Source organism: Carlito syrichta, unplaced genomic scaffold (assembly GCF_000164805.1).
Source record: "Carlito syrichta isolate Samal-C Ts95f unplaced genomic scaffold, Tarsius_syrichta-2.0.1 Scaffold308158, whole genome shotgun sequence".
In the NCBI taxonomy this organism is placed as follows: Eukaryota; Metazoa; Chordata; class Mammalia; order Primates; family Tarsiidae; genus Carlito; species Carlito syrichta.
In genome coordinates, this window is record NW_007252254.1 from 366506 (window position 1) to 382726 (window position 16221).

Here is a 16221-nt window from a genome sequence, read left to right on the forward strand (position 1 = left end):
GCTGATTTTTTGATTTATTGTAGAGATGAGGTCTCGCTGCCCAGGTGGGTCTCGAACCCGCGGGCTCAGGCAATCCACTCACCTCAGCCTCCCAAAGGCGCGGGATTACAGGCTGAGCCACCGAGCCCGGCTCAGTTAATTTTTTAAAATTTATTATAGAGATGAGGTCTCGCCAAGTTGCCCAGGCTGGTCTTGAACCCACAGGCTCAGGCAATTCTCTCACCTTCGCCTCCCAAAGTACTGGGATTATAGGCGTGATCCACCCACTGCGCCCAGCCTAAAAAGCTATTTTTAAAAGTCTTTTGAAGGAATGAACAAATCTACGGCATTTTTTCTTGAACTAACCTTCCCTACGTCTTGTGGAGCTGGCTGCAACATCACTGAACAGGGCAGGTAGTCAGGAAACTACGGAAAGAGACAAAGAATCATTTACTTCAGAGGGAGTTATTATATGGATAGCACATAATTATTGTACAAAAATTGAAAAATGAAGATACATGAGAAAAAAGAAAAAACAAATTATATTCCTGACACCCAGATAAACATTGTTAGCGTGATTTTCCAAAAATTTTCTATGAGTACACATAGATAAGAATGTATATGTTTTACAGCAATGGAACCAAATGACGAGCATGCCTGTGGTCTGTTTACTCACCTCATCAACCCTAACTCTATTCAGAAAGCACATGGCTACTTTTCCACGACATGAAATATAGTTCTTCACCATCATTTGTAGGGCCTCCTATAACGCACATTTAAAGTAGCCAATCCCCTTTGTTGGCTACTTAAATGGTCTTTGTCTTTTTGCCATTATAAACTGTGCTATAATACATCTCCTTCTTATACACCTTAGCACAGTTTTAGCCAATTGATTCCATAGGCTACCTTATTAGAAAGAGAAATCACATGTTTTAAGGTTTTTGATGCATGTTGACATCAAAAAGATTATGTCACTTCAGACTCTCAGAACAAGGTCATGGGAGCACCTAGGACCATGTAACTTTTTAAAAAGTGATTTTGTAAAACAATTATGACAAAATAGAATAGCACAGAATTTATCATTTAAGCTGTTTTAAATGCACAGTTCATTGATATTAAGTACATTCACACTATTCTACAATAATCACCACCATCCATTTCCAGAACTCTGTCATCATTCCAAACCTAAACTCTGTGCCCATTAAAACCCAACCCTCCATTTCTCCTTCCTCCAGCCCCTGGGAACCTCTCTTTTGCTTCTGTCTGCATGAATCTGACTACTCTGGCTTCCTCCTATAAGTGACATCATACAGTATTTGTCCTTTGGTGTCTGGCTCCTTTCAATTATCATAATGTCCTCAAGGTTCACCCATGTTGCGGCATGTATCAAAATGTCATTCCCTTTTAAGGCTGACCCATAGAACTTTGAAGGAGTTGATGCTCTTAAGACAAACTTGCTATAAAAGAGGATGGCACTAGCTCCCCACATTGAGTTCACCCAGAGGACTTCACCCAGAGCTCAGAGGACTTGCATGCTGGCACCATGGGTAGCCAGGTCTCACTGGGCAAGATGTGGACCTCCAGAGAGGTGAAGGGGTGTGTCTTCTGGAATTCCCCCAAGCTGTGGGCAAGGTTAAAGTTCTCCTGCCCTGCAGCGAAATTTTTCCCACTTAGAACACCCTGGGGCCAGATGAGGGGCACTTCTGTGAACTTTCTTTTTATAGCTGAGCAAGTGAAAGAATAACACACGCTCATATAATTAGGTGGTCAGATGAAGGGAAATATTTAAACGGTAGGTTGAACTGGTGCCTTCAAAGGCTGAGAGGCTATTTTCAAGGACTTAAAAAAAGACAATCACAGACCATGCACTCTAGAATTTCTTTCAAGTGTGCAATTTACAGACCCACAGATGTGAAGTCCTTCCTCTGTCCCCTTCCCTTTGCGTTCACATGATAAGGTACTGGGGGTGAAAAAAACAGGGCCTGGCGAGGAGTCACTCACCGTGAGCAGAAAGGGGTATGTATTAGCCCCCAGCTTCTTGAGGAGGCTCTCCTGCAGTTTTGTGGGGGTGCTTGCGGCCCCCACAGGAGGGTACACCTGGACCCGGGAAAAGTATAGGTCCCTGCGGAAGGTCAGTCCCATCACATCAATGTCCTCCTGGCCATATCGGAAGGCACAGGTCAAAGAGACGTACACTGGAAGAAGACAAAGACAGGTCAGAATTGCACCCTCAGCTTGGTGGCCGCTACCCCCAGGCAGAGTGGGCAATGGGTGGACACGCCACCTGCTGGCCACGGGTTTCCAACCTTTACCACCTGGAAATGATGGGATTTGAAGACCCACACTACCCAACTGGTCCACACAGTCTTGGAGAATCAGCACCTTGATGAGGGTTAGTGTTAATCTCTCGAAAGGGAGGCATCAGAGAATTGGGAGCCTCTTCCCCTCAACCATATTATCTTGCCATGATGGTAGAAATCTGTGGACAGAGAACACCTCACTCAGCTCTTTTCTCGGTCCTGCCAGCCCCTTCTTCCACCAGCTCAGTGACCTCGGAGGCTTTGAGACTGCACTGATGGTCATGTTCTGAAGGGCAAGATGTCTCGGTGGAGTGAAGGGGGCAGATAAGAAGGAGAGAGGCCGGGCCAGTGGCTCACGCCTATAATCCCAGCACTTTGGGAGGCCGAGGTAAGAGGATTGCCTGAGCCCGGGTTCGAGACCGGCCTGGGCAACTTGGCAAGTCCTCATCTCTACAATAAATCAAAAAATTATAGCCGGGCTCGGTGGCTCAACCTGTAATCCTGCGCCTTGGGAGGCTGAGGTGAGTGGATTGCCTGAGCCCGCGGGTTCGAGACCTGCCTGGGCAACTTGGTGAAACCTCATCTCTACAATAAATCAAAAAATTAGCTGGGAGTGGTAGCGCACGCCTGTAATTCCAGCTACTTGGAAGGCTGAGGCGGAAGGATCGCTGGAGCCCAGCAGGTCGAGGCTGCGGTGGCCGGGAGTGGCCACTGCACTCCAGTCTGGGCGACAGAGTGAGACTCCAACTCAAAAAAAAAAAAAAAATTAGCTGGGCGTGGTGGTGCATGCCTGTAATTCCAGCTACTTGGAAGGCTTTGGTGGAAGGATCACCTGAGCCCAGTAGGTCAAGGCTGCAGTGGCCATGAGCATGCTACTGCACTCCAGCCTGGGCAACAGAGTGAGACTCCAATTCGGAAAAAAAAAAAAAACGGAGAGAGAAACAGTGTAAAGCAACAACAGAGACATGTGTCAGACATGGGGCTGACCAAGGAGTCAGAGGGGCTCAGGGTTAAGCGAGAGATGAAATCAAATCCAAGAAGGCCCAAGTTCCAGCCTCCTTTTCACATTGCTCTGAAACTTACTGAGCCTTCTCTAAATCACCACTTCTAAAAATTCCCTTTGATGAAACAGACTTAAAGTGTGCCCCCAGTAGACCAGAAGAATTGTAGGGAGGTTCACTGCACATTGTTTGAAAAAGATATGAAACACATATTTCTCTAATAGAAAGCATATCAGAAGTGATACCTCCAAGGACTTGGTAGCTGTCAGTTGAGGATTTTGTCTATGTCAACCCAGAGGATAACTGTCCCTCACCACTCACCCACCCCTCATTCAAGATGCTCTGAGATGACTTGGTTTGAAGTCAGCCTGCTCTCACGAGGAAGTAGCTTTCCCTGAGAGCAGTGCTCTTCTCTGGATAAGTGCACGGGTTTTCAGGGCTCAAACCAGACTTCTCATAGTCCAGAGAGGAGAAGGATGGAGAGGACAGAAGAGGGTGGTTTGGGCCCCATTTTGGCCACGCACCCTTGATGCTGATGGCCCCACAGCTAACATATTCCAGTGGGCACATCCAGGGTTCAGAACAATTCCTTGCTGTTGCCAATAGCAACCACTCAAAAAGGCATATTTAGAATGGAACTGAGTCAGTGACATTATCACAAGGATAGCTTGAATCTGTTCTAATTTAGTTTACGCAACTGTTATTAGTAACAAATTACTTGCCACACACATCACAACCACCAGAAATCTTCAAGGGCACTGTGATGTTGCGGTCAGAACCATGAAGCAAGCATAAACCTAAATTCTGGCTCTTTCTCCCCCTACCTCCTAGCAGGCATCAGTCCCCACTTTTTGGATAAAACCACCTAGGAGTCCTCCCGAGTTCACCCCCAGCACAAAACTACATGACACAGGGTGAGTACACATTGATGGAGATTATGGATCTGTGCTCCATCCACTGTCTACTTGTCTGCTACCCTGGACCATGGCTTCGCTGAGTCCAGTGAGCTCCAATGTGAATGGGATCTGTGTCATAAGGTTATGCAAAGGAGGGTAGGTAAATGGCCCTGACACTGAGTGCATGTGCCAGAGAGCTGCCCTCTGTCTTTCCATCCCTTCTTTCACACAATTGCCTTCTTCCCAGAGTCGCCTGGAGGCTGGCCTGTTCTCCACAGAGGACAAGGAGCTCCGCCTCACCTTTCTTTCCCTTCACGAGGTCAGGATCAACCAATACGACACCATCTAATGAAAAAGAGGGAGAGAACAGTGAGGGTGGAGAAAAATCAAAGAAACCAGATGCCTACTTTAAAAACTATATCCATTTTTTAATTGCATATGTAATCCATGCTATTATAGAAAAATTAGAAAGGGAAGTTAAGCAAAGAGAAAACAAAGTCATCCAAATTCTCACTATCCAAAAATATGATATCATCGTCAAGATACTGGTGCTGATTTTTTCCACCAGATATATATACACTTAATCATGTGAATGTTTTTACAAAAAAAAATTTTACTGGATGTACTGTTCAGTTAACTGCTTTCCTCACTCAATTGCATGTTGCAAATATCTTTCACATTCACACATATATGTACATATATACATATATATATAATATGTACTATTTATTTATTTATTTGAATTGGAGTCTCACTCTGTCGCTCAGGCTGGAGTGCAGTGGCACACTGACGGCCACCATAGCCTCGACCTGCTGGGCTCAGGCGATCCTTCCACTTCAGCCTTCCAAGTAGCTGGAACTACAGGCATGTGCCACCATGCCCAGCTAACTTTTTGATTTATTGTAGAGATGAGGTCTTGCCAAGTTGCCCAGGCTGGTCTTGAACCCATGAGCTCAGGTAATCCTCTCACCTCGGCCTCCCAAAGTTCTGGGATTATAGGTGTGAGCCAGAGCGCCCGGCCCAATATGTACTAATTTTAATAGCTACATATTACTCCATTGAAGGAATGTTCTATAAATTATTTAATTGAACTCCTACTGTTAGGGCATTTAGGTTGTTTCAATTTTTCCCAGTATAATTAATATTGTGATGAACATCCTTATGCATTAAACTTTATATTTTTCCATGATTGAAAAAATAAATTATGGGACTGGATTTGGCTTTTGATAACATGCTGCCAAATAACCTTCCAGAAAGGTTTGCCAAGGAACATTTTCATCTTCAGTGCCTGAAACTGCCAGTTTTGTTACGCTTTTTGAAAAAATTTTTTGTGTTGAAATAATTATAGATTCACAGGAAGTTGCAAAGATAGTACAGAGACGTCCCCAGTATCCTTCATCCAGTTTCTCCCAATGGTTACATCTTACATAATTATAGTACAATATCAGAACTAGGAAGCTGACGTGGGACATTTTGGTTCTTTCCGGTTTGGAGTCACTACAAATAAATCTGCTGTGAACAATCATGTATAGGTTTTTGTGAGGACATAAGTTTTCATTTCTCTGGGATAAATGCCCAGGAATGCAATTATTGGGTCATATGATAAGCGTATGTTTAGTGTTTTATTTTTATTTTTTTTTTATTTTATTTTTTAGTTGGAGTCTCACTCTGTCACCCAGACTGGAGTGCAGTGGCCGCTTCCGGCCACCACAGTCTCGACCTGCTGGGCTCCGGCGATCCTTCTGCCTCAGCCTTCCAGGTAGCTGGAACTACAGGCGTGCGCTACCACGCCCAGCTAATTTTTGATTTATTGTAGAGATGAGGTCTCACCAAGTTGCCCAGGCGGGTCTTGAACCCTCAGGCTCAGGCAATCCACTCACCTCAGCCTCCCAAAGGTACGGGATTACAGGCTGAGCCACCGAGCCCAGCTGTTTAGTGTTTTAAGAAGTTGCCAAACTATTTTCCAGAGTGGCTGCACCATTTTAATTCCCACCGACAATACATGGGTGACTCCGTTTCTCTGCACCCTCATCAGAATTTGGTATTGTCACTGTATTTTATTTTAGCCATTTTGACAAGCACATAATGATATTTCATTGTGGCTTTAACTTGTGTCTTCTTTGATGAAATGTCTCTTCTTGTCTTTTGCCCATTCTCATTGGATTTTGCTTTTTATGTTGTTGAGTTCTGAGTGTTTTTCATATATTCTAGAAATGAGTTCTTTGTCTTCACACACTCTTTAAAATGGTTTCCAATCAGCCAGTAGCACCTCACTGATGTTTTAATTTGTATTTCTTTAATTAGATTATTAGCAAGGGTGATTTTTAAAAACACAAAACTAGCAGTTGCCTGATGACTTAAAGGAAAACCAGGACAAAATTTTTACTCTAAACAACTTACCTACAGGCTGTACTTGGCTGACATAGTCTATATAGTCTCTCTTTCCCAGGTAGATGGTCACCTGTGGGAAGAACAGGTACAGGTTCTAAATGTCCAAAGAATACTGAGCTCAGGCATCTATGTTAAAAACCAGCAACAACCACATCTACTTATTAGACGTGAAAAGAGAAGGCTTTGCAGCTTGTCTATCACTTCCTTCTCTTCTGGCTCAGCAATGGGCAGAGATGATGGATTTCAGGTAAGGTGTGCTCTGTCCTCAGTTCTCACATATCTGCTCCAAGGAGTTCTTGTCACTCCTTTGGGTGGTCAGAGGCTCTCTGATCGCCCCACCTTTCCCCATTAAGCCCAGATCTGATACCAACCAGGTAAACTTGTTGAACTAGCCAATCATACTTTATCGGAAAGTTATACCTATGCAAATGAGATTTCTGCCATCCATTTGCATCTTAAATCTTTTATTTCTGGCCATGGAATAAAAGGTTTCCTCTCTTTGGCGGACTCAGTGGCTCAGTCTGTAATCCCAGCACTTTGGGAGGCCGAGGCAAGTGGATTGCCTGAGCCCCCGAGTTTGAGACCTGCCCGGGCAACTTGGCAAGACCTCATCTCTACAATAGATAAAAAATTAGCCAGACGCGGTAAAGCGTGCCTGTAGTTCCAGCTACTTGGAAGGCTGAGGTGGAAGGATTGTCAGAGCCCAACAGATCGACGCTGGGGTGGCAGAGAGCGTGGCACTACACTCCAGCCTGAGTGATGGAGTGAGACTTCAATTTTAAAAAAAAAGGTTTCCCTCTCTTTATTAAAAGAATTTCTGCTCTGAGAAAAGAGGTGGGCATTTTGGAGGAGTCCCTGAAACCCCACCTGGTGAGCTTCTGCACAGGTGAAGCTGAACTCATGCTCTGAGGAATGTGGGGGACCTAGGCAGAGAGGGGCTGACCATGGGCTGGACTCTCATCCAGTTTGTGTCCTACCCCTGGGAGCAAAGTTCTCTTTATTCCCTTTGTGGGAAAGCAGGGTTGGGTTCATCACTGCTCACAACTTTAACCCATGAGACTAGGAGTGCCTTGATGGGAAGAACTCAGTCTTTTTTTTTTTGAGTTGGAGTCTCACTCTGTTGCTCAGGCTGGAATGCAGTGGCATGCTCACGGCCACTGCAGCCTTGACCTGCTGTGCTCAGGTGATCCTTCCTCCTCAGTCTTCCAAGTTGCTGGCACTACAGGCACACACCACCATGCCCAGCTAATTTTTTGATTTATTGTAGAGACGAGGTCATATCAAGTTGCCCAAGCTGGTCTCGAACCCGTGGACTCAGGCAATCCTCTCACCTCAGTCTCCCAAAGTGCTGAGATTACAGACTTGAGCCACCACGCCCGGTGAACTCAGAGTCTTGTATGCATCTTTAAGCCATCACAGTATCTCCTACAGTGTCTGGTACACAGAAGGACTCACACAGTGTTTGCCAAGTACACCCGCGAACAAATGAGAGCACACACCCTGGTTGGCCCCCTTCTTCTAATACATCTTTTTAATTCCACAAACAGCCCAAATCACTTTTGTTAGCATCAAGTCATCTCTACTCTACCCTCCCACTCCATATCAGATGTCCCAAAGTGGGTTCCTGTGCATTCTAGGTCATTTGCATGACTGATGTTGCAGTGACATCAAGCAAATACCACTAGAATCCTGGTTTACAGAGAATATTCCATGGGAGACCTCATAAGTCCAGTACCAAGCATGTCAGAAAGGCCTCAAATGGCCTGGGCGAGTATGGGAAGCTGGCATCTGAGGGAAGAGAGCTGCCTAGGACACTCTGTGCCACATGCCCCTTGCCTGCAGTGAGCACCAGTTTCCTGAACACGGTGGATGTCTTGACCTCACCCTCTAGATCCCCACTCCACCCTGGGGAGGCTGATCAGAGTGAGCTACCCTAGTAGACTCCCTGGCCTTCTGGGTTCTGGCATGGTGGGTCAGATGGTTATCCATCACTTGCCTGCAAGGCAGCCTGGCCTGGGGGTGGCACAGGCCTCTACCTGGGGTCACAGTTCCTGGCAGGTAGCCCTTAGGCTCCAGTGTACCAGTGCCCAGATGCTACTAACCTCCATGTGGTATATTGAGTTCTTCCTGTGATCTTTCATAGCTGTCCACACCTTAGTAAATATCTTCTTTTAAAAACTCTCCTCAAGACCAGGTGCAACGGCTCACACCTATAATCCCAGCACTTTGGGAGCTTGAGGCAACAAGATTGCCCAAGCCCAGAAACTCGAGATCAACCTGGGCAACATGGTGAGACCTAGTTTCTACAATACATCAAAAAATTAGCCAGGCATGGTGGCATGTACCTGTAGTCCCAGCTACTTGGAAGGCTGAGGCAGAAGGATTGCTTGAGCCCAGCAAAACGAGGATATGGTAGCAGTGATTGTGCCACTGCACTCCAGCCTGAGTGAGACTCTGACTCAAACAAAACAAAACAAAACAAAACCTTTCCTCAGATCCCTCTATTTAAAGGGTTTCTTCCAGAACTCTAACTAACACATTTCTATTCTGCTGGTCAGTGTCTGGTAGCTGCTCCCTGTGGAATAAAATCTAGTCCCTTGCATGAGGTCTACAAGGTCATTTAAGCCTTGGCTCCAAGCCGCCCTGAGAGTGTCCTCTCTAAGAGCCCTGCTCTTCCCCTGGGCTCTGGTCATAGCAGCTCTGCCACAGTTTCTCAAACCACAGTTTGTGCTTCTGTTCCTGTTGTTTCTGCTGTGGGGAAGGCCCCTCTGCTGCCTTTACCCCTGGGGAAATTCTGTCCAAGCTTCAGGGAGCACCTCAGGGTCTCCACCTCGCCTCTGCCCAGCACGCCCTGGCCTTCGGTGTCCCAGGAGTCCATGGTCTGTGACACCACCCCAGAGCACAACACACTATATTCTGGCTGTATTTGCAGGAACCTGCCTCATTTCCTAGACTTCATCAATTAGGCAAATTCCTCTTCCGTTCAATCCCAAACACAGTTATGGAAGCCACAGCAGCCCTGTTGGCCTCTGAGAATACAAACCAAACAAGACATCCCATGGGCCCCGAGGTCCCTGTTCTTTGCTTGGTAGTCCCACAAGTGAACTGGCAATTGCTCCCCCAGGATAAATGCCAGGGCAAAGGTAGATGGGGAGAGAGCCTCTGGGGAGGATGGTGGGGAGGAAAGGAGAGAGGGAAGGCTCTTCCTTTGAGTGGAGACCTGAAGGATAGATAGCAGAGCCAGGTGAGGGGATGATGATGCGGTCTCTCTGAGCAAAAAAGATACATAAAGCCCAGAGCATTCCAGGAGAATGCTTCTGGAACTGCCAATGGCTTCATCTGCAGGTGAATGGCCACGGGATGGGAAAGCAGGCTGATGCCGGAAAGGTTCTTAACCCTGAAAGAACCTAACCCTAAAGAACCTAGGAAGATGGTGAAGTGTTTTAAGCAGGATGAAAGACTTGAATTAAATAGCATTTAGAGAAGCTAAATAGAGAAACAGCATTTGGAAGAATTAAATAGCATTTAGAGTGCTTACCACGTATCAGGTGTCAAGCTAAGCACTTTGACCACAGTATTTCACTTAATCCTCACAACAACTCCATGGGCTAGGAATTGACCTCGTTTTACAGATGGGAACACTAAGATTTAGACCATGTTAGCAGAAGTGGAGAATGGATAGGTAAGGGGAAAGTTAGTTAGGAAGCCTGATTGTGGTTGAAAGAAGAGAAATTGAAGAGTAGATGGAAGGGAAGGAGGTAGGTGGAGACAGTGAGTGCTTTCTTCTCTTTCAGGCTTTGGCTTTACGAGCAGGAGAACTAGGAAGGGGATACAGTTGAGAGGAGTTGGTGGTGGTTGCTTTTAGGATGCATGAGGTCAGCATTTGGTTTTCTTGCTCGCAAAAGTACTGGCAGAGAAAAAGAGGCTGCACAGACAGTCAGAGCTGGGCAGGACTGATGCCCCTGAGGAGGTGCAGACCATGAGACCCAGGGTATAAGAAGGAATGAACCTCAGATGGGAGAAAGGCAGTCCTTCCACTTTAGCAGGAAGAGCAGGGGAACAGGTAGAGAAGTGGGGTGTAATGACGTGAGACTGTAGCCAGCCTGCTAGATGCTCACCCAACAGACATGCCACTCCTTCTTTCTGGATAAAAGTTGCCATCCTCTACCAGGTGGTGTGCTAAGAGGAGGCCAGCCCCAGAGGATGATTCTTGACTGACCCCATCCAATTCTGATCATCTAATGTCTTTAGCTTGTGATTGGTTTAGGGCGGGCATGTGGCCCAGTTTCAGCCAATGAGAGACGAGAGAAGTCTACTGGAGGGCTTCTGGAAAAGATTTCCTGACCTTCAAAGAGGCCCCAGGCAGTCACAGCCTTTTCCTACTCTGGATGTTGTCAAGTGAGAGTGAGACAACTGGAGCTGGGACAGTCATCTTGCCACCTGCTCAAGGATGAGGAAGGTCATAGAAGAGAGCAGAGTTGAGAGAATCACAGGAAATGGATACAGAGCCCTGGCACTCCATGCTTGGAGCCAGGCAGAGGTTGTCGTTGAAATAACCTTACAACATGAGACATGGGTTGATGAATTCTTTTTTTTCTCCTTATGACTATCTACATTAAAAAAAAAAAACTCTAAATTTTTTGGTTGAAAGGATGTCTATCTAGATGTGTAGGGGGGAAAGTGGAAAAACAACATGGAAAACCAGTAAAAGTGGTTTTTCTCCTTTTTGTCAGAAGTTGAAATAAAATGGGCTGGAAAGATACAAGTTGGGAAAGAATTTAGAGAATGAAAGTTTGAGAGACATCCAACTTGTCACCCCAAAGAATCAGAGTACTTGAAGAAAGTGACAGAGTTCCTTAGCTAGGAGAGGAGAGGGAAGACAGTGCACGTGCAAAACCCCATTCTCTCCAGTTTAAGTGACAGAGTGAGACTTTGACTAAAAACAAAAACAAAAACAAAACAAAATCTCAGCTTAGCTCTCCTTAGATCCCCCTATTTGGAAGGTTTCTTGCAAAACCCTAACTAATACATTGCTATTCTCCTGGTCAGTGTCTGGTAGCTGCTACCTCACTTCCTGTGGAATAAAATCGAGTCCCCTGCATGTGGTCACCTGGGTGGCACGATAAGGATTGGAGTTTCTTTGGGGCCCAGTATAGGCTTCAGAAGTTGGCTAGAAGAATGATGCAGGTCCACCCTACCCAATATGGTAGCTACTAGTTACAGGTGGCTCCTGGACACTTGAAAAATGGCTGTGCCAATATGACATATTGCATAAATGTAAAATACACCAGATTTCAATGGCAGAAGGATGCAAGCTATATCATCAATAATTTGTATATTCTTTACCAATTGGAATATTAGTCTTTTTGGATATATTGGACTAAATAAATATAGTCTTTTTTTTTTTTTTTTTTGAGTTGGAGTCTCACTCTGTCGCCCAGACTGGAGTGCAGTGGCCACTCCCGGCCACCGCAGCCTTGACCTGCTGGGCTCCGGCGATCCTTCCGCCTCAGCCTTCCAAGTAGCTGGAACTACAGGTGCGTGCTACCACGCCTGGCTAATTTTTTGATTTATCGTAGAGATGAAGTCTCCACTGTAGTCCCAGCTACTTGGAAGGCTGAGGTGGAAGGATTGCTTGAGCCCAGCAAGTCAAGGCTGTGGTGGCCGTGAGCGTGACACTGCACTGCATCCTGGGCAACAGAGTGAGACTCCGACTCAAAAATAAATAAATCAATAAATAAAATTCCTCCTATTTCTTCTTACTTTTTAAAATGTAACTACCAGAAAATTTACAATTACATTTATGGCTTGCATTGGATGGTGCTGAGCTAGATTGTAGGCCCATAAGACGCCATCAAGTGGAGCAAGAAGGCCCCATCCACAGAGCCTGGGAGTGGGCCCTCTCTCACGCCAGGAAGTTCACAGGCATCTGGACCATTTAACGTGCCCTTGGAGAGTGGTGGGAAGGGAGCAACTTGGGGCAAGTTCCCTTATCCCGAGCCCTGTAGGCACTGCAGAGGATGAGAGCCCAGTGGTGGGGTGGTTGCACATAGAGGAAAGCATTCCATTGATCCAGTGTCTGGGCTTTTCCCAGGAAGGTAACAATACAGGCAGACAAAATGCCAAGGCAGTCACAGGTACTGACAAAATAGTGTTTGAAATGGTAAATCATGGGTTCAAGACCAGCAAGGAAAAGGAATAGAGATGGAGAAGAGGGTGTGGCAACCAAGAAATTGGGAGAAAATTGAGGGCTGTTGAACTGAAGTCTACGCGATCAAAGAGAAGCTGTATTTCTGCAGTTCACTCATTCACTTATATCTCATTGCTCGTCTGTCTCAGGCAGAGATAACAGACAGACACAGGGCTCTCCTGACTTTCACGGGGTTTTGTTGTTGGTTGTGTCTATACTGAACTTTTAAAAAATCCAGTATAAAAAATTTAAAACATTTTTAAAAATAAAAATTCTATCAAACCACTCACATGTAAAACTCACATCTGTACCACTTACCGATTTGTCTCGGGAGATCTTCTTGAAGATAACATGGTTCTGTGTAGACCTCTTCCCGCTGGCTGCCATGTTATCTGTCCCGGGCAACTTCTTCTACCTCGGGATATATGTTAGGTGCTAGAGGATTGGGAAAAGGTAAAACAATCCTAAATATAAAGACAAGAACATCCTGAGTGGAAAATCTACTCATGAGATGCTATACACCCACTGGATATGGTGGGTGTGGTGTGCTGTTTTTTCTTAAAGTCTTTTATTTTTCTTGGTAAGTCTGAAACATTTCTCAGTAAACCTCACCGGAGAGCCTAGCTAGATTTGAAAGAAAAGGTTTTACTTTCTAAAAAAACTTTTGGTGTCACCACACTTAGGCAGGTTGAATCTAAAGTTCTATCCCCACTGTGTCTTATGGCAAATAAATAGTAAAGTTCCTTAAAAGCACAACATAATCACTTCACAAATACAGTTTTCAAGAGTATCTAAAAATCCCTAGGGCTGGGCATGGTGGCTCATGCCACTTTGAGAGGGGGAGGCAAGAGGACTGCCTGAGCCCAGCGGTTTGAGATCAGGCTGAGCAACTTGATGAAAACTCATCTGTACAATAAATCAAAAAAATTAGCCAGGAGTAGTGGTACACACCTGTGGTTCCAGCTAACTGGAAGACTCGGGTGGAAGGATGATCACCTGAGCCCAGCAGGTCAAGGTTGCGGTGATTGTGAGCATGCCACTGCACTCCAGCCTAAACAACAATGTGAGACTCCAATTCAAAAAATAAAAATAAATAAAAATCCCTGATCTATTTAGCGATTCATATTAAGCAATGTTTTCCTTCCCCTGCTCTTTTACTATTCCCAGTTTTACAGACAACTAAGAGGCCATCTTAGTGGTCTAGAATTAAATGCACTGTATGTTTCCTTTTTTTTTTTTCTTTTTTTTTTTTTTGAGTTGGAGTCTCACTCTGTCGCCCAGACTGGAGTGCAGTGGCCGCTTTTGGCCACCACAGCCTCGACCTGCTGGGCTCCGGCGATCCTTCCGCCTCGGCCTTCCAAGTAGCCGAAATTACAGGTATGCGCTACCACGCCCGGCTGATTTTTTTGATTTACTGTAGAGATGAGGTTTCCCTGCCCAGGTGGGTCTCGAACCCGCGGACTCAGGCAATCCCCTCACCTCAGCCTCCCAAAGGCATGGGATTACAGGCTGAGCCACCGAGCCCGGGTTTTTTTTTTTCAGTTGAGAGACAGAGTCTTGTTCTGTCACCCAGGCTGGAGTGCGGTGACGTGATTACAACTCACTGCAGCCTCAAAGTCCTGGGCTCCAGTGATCCTCCCATCTCAGTATTCCAAGTAACTGTGACTATGGGCACCAACACTATTCTTATTAAACATTGTTTAGAAATGGGGGTCTCACTATGTTGCTGGGCTGGTCTTGAATTCCTGCCCTCAAGTGATCCTTCCACCTGGACCTGGGTCGCTGGGATTACAGGCATGAGTTACAATGTCCAGTTCATAAGCAAAGTCTTATGAAAACCACATAGAAAAGGCAAAACCGTCTCCATGAAAATGACCATCCTTGCTTTTCCCCGCACCTGCCCCGAATTTCTGAGAAGGCTTGGGCTGTGATGGTCACATACCTTGTGATTTGTCACCAACCAGGTAGGATGGGCCAGGTAGCAGGAAAGGGTCTCTATGCCCCTGGATGACAAGCAGCCAGCCCCTGCTCTGAGCAAGCTGGTACTGGCTCACCAGAAGCACCAGTGAAGCTTCAGCCTATGTGTGTGCAGAATTTGTAGGGAATCTGGCGGGGATGCCCAGCACTTAGGTCTCAATGTCTAGAAGCAAATCCTATTAAAGGAGCAGAGTCGGATTAGCGTTGAGATGGTGAACTGGCAGTTTCAGCAGTTTTGGGCATTAAGCAAGCCACCCCCCAGACTCTGTACAGAGGGTCTCACAGATGTATGAGTCACCCAGCTCACCTGGGGAAGACATTGCGGGAGGAACAACAGCTAAATGAAAGCTACTTTTTTATCTTAAACCTCTTTGGGTTCTGGAAATAGACCGATTATCCCTTCACCCCCTGGCATCACCAGGACAGGAGATTTGATTAAACTTGATTAAACTCAGCAGGCAGCTAATGCAACCTTGGGGGTGGGGACATAAACAAAAAGGTCAAGGAGAAACGTCAACCTCAAGACGAACTTGGTGTTATGCAAGACAAGCTAAATATGTCTCTCTCCTCCACCTGGTCCTGTTGATTGCGTCAGGAGTCCTGTTGATTCCTGCCCCCGCCCCCATGTCTCCGGAAGCTGTAACCTCTCTTCCCCACTGCTCCCTCCTGAGTCCACACCACCATCTTTGCTTCCCTGGACCACAATGATCCCCACTGTCTGATTACATCCATCTCTACCCTCCAGGTCCTCCTCGGAACTGCCGCGGAGAGAACTTCCGAGCCCTGATCCGCCACTCCCTGCTTACAGCTGCTCGCTGCTCTTAGGACACAGGCAAGAATCTTGCAGCAGCTGGAGCCTACCTGCCCTTCCTTTCACATCCTGTGCCACACTCTCCCTTGCTCCCTCCCTGCTCTTCTTTTTGTCTGGAACAAGCCTTTCCTTTCTACACCTTGTAGATTCTTTTTGACCCTTCAGATTTTGACTAGGAGTCATTTTCTCAAGAGGACCATCCCCCAACCTCCAGGACCAGGTTGAAGGTGCCGGTGCATTCCATCCTTGATTGGGAGATTATTCTACAGTTGTCTTCCCTCATTTGATTCTAGGCCCCATGAGAGTGGGAGCCAGGCCAATACATTCCCCTCACTTTTTTTTTTTTTGAGTTGGCGTCTTACTCTGTCACCCAGGCTGGAGAGTAGTGGCACGCTCACGGCCACCACAGCCTCGACCTGCTGGAATCAGGCAATCTTTCCACTTCAGCCTTCCAAGCAGTTGCAACCACAGGTGTGCACCACCACGCCTAGCTAATTTTTTATTTATTGTAGGGACGGGGCTTTGCCAAGTTGCCCAGGCTGGTCTCGAACCCATGGGATCAGGCAATCCTCTCCCCTCTGCCTCCCAAAGTGCTAGGATTACAAGTGTGAGCCACTGTGCCCAGTATCCCCTCACTTTTGTCTTCACTGTGCCTGGAACCTGCTTTTTTTTTTTT

General features: G+C 46.2%; 1 protein-coding gene across 1 annotated transcript in view; it reads right to left on the bottom strand.

Annotated features, from left to right (window-relative positions):
- Positions 1 to 15041, bottom strand: part of SAG (S-antigen visual arrestin) — a 39110-nt gene extending 24069 nt beyond the window's left edge. The window contains exons 1-6 of the mRNA XM_008065111.2: positions 14700 to 15041; positions 13076 to 13172; positions 6577 to 6637; positions 4477 to 4521; positions 1981 to 2174; positions 346 to 405 (exon numbers count right to left, since the gene is read on the bottom strand). Coding sequence (XP_008063302.1) covers positions 346 to 405; positions 1981 to 2174; positions 4477 to 4521; positions 6577 to 6637; positions 13076 to 13144 — 429 coding nt within the window. The 5' untranslated portion in view covers positions 13145 to 13172; positions 14700 to 15041. The remainder of the gene's footprint in view (positions 1 to 345; positions 406 to 1980; positions 2175 to 4476; positions 4522 to 6576; positions 6638 to 13075; positions 13173 to 14699) is intronic.
- Positions 15042 to 16221: the final 1180 nt, after the last annotated feature.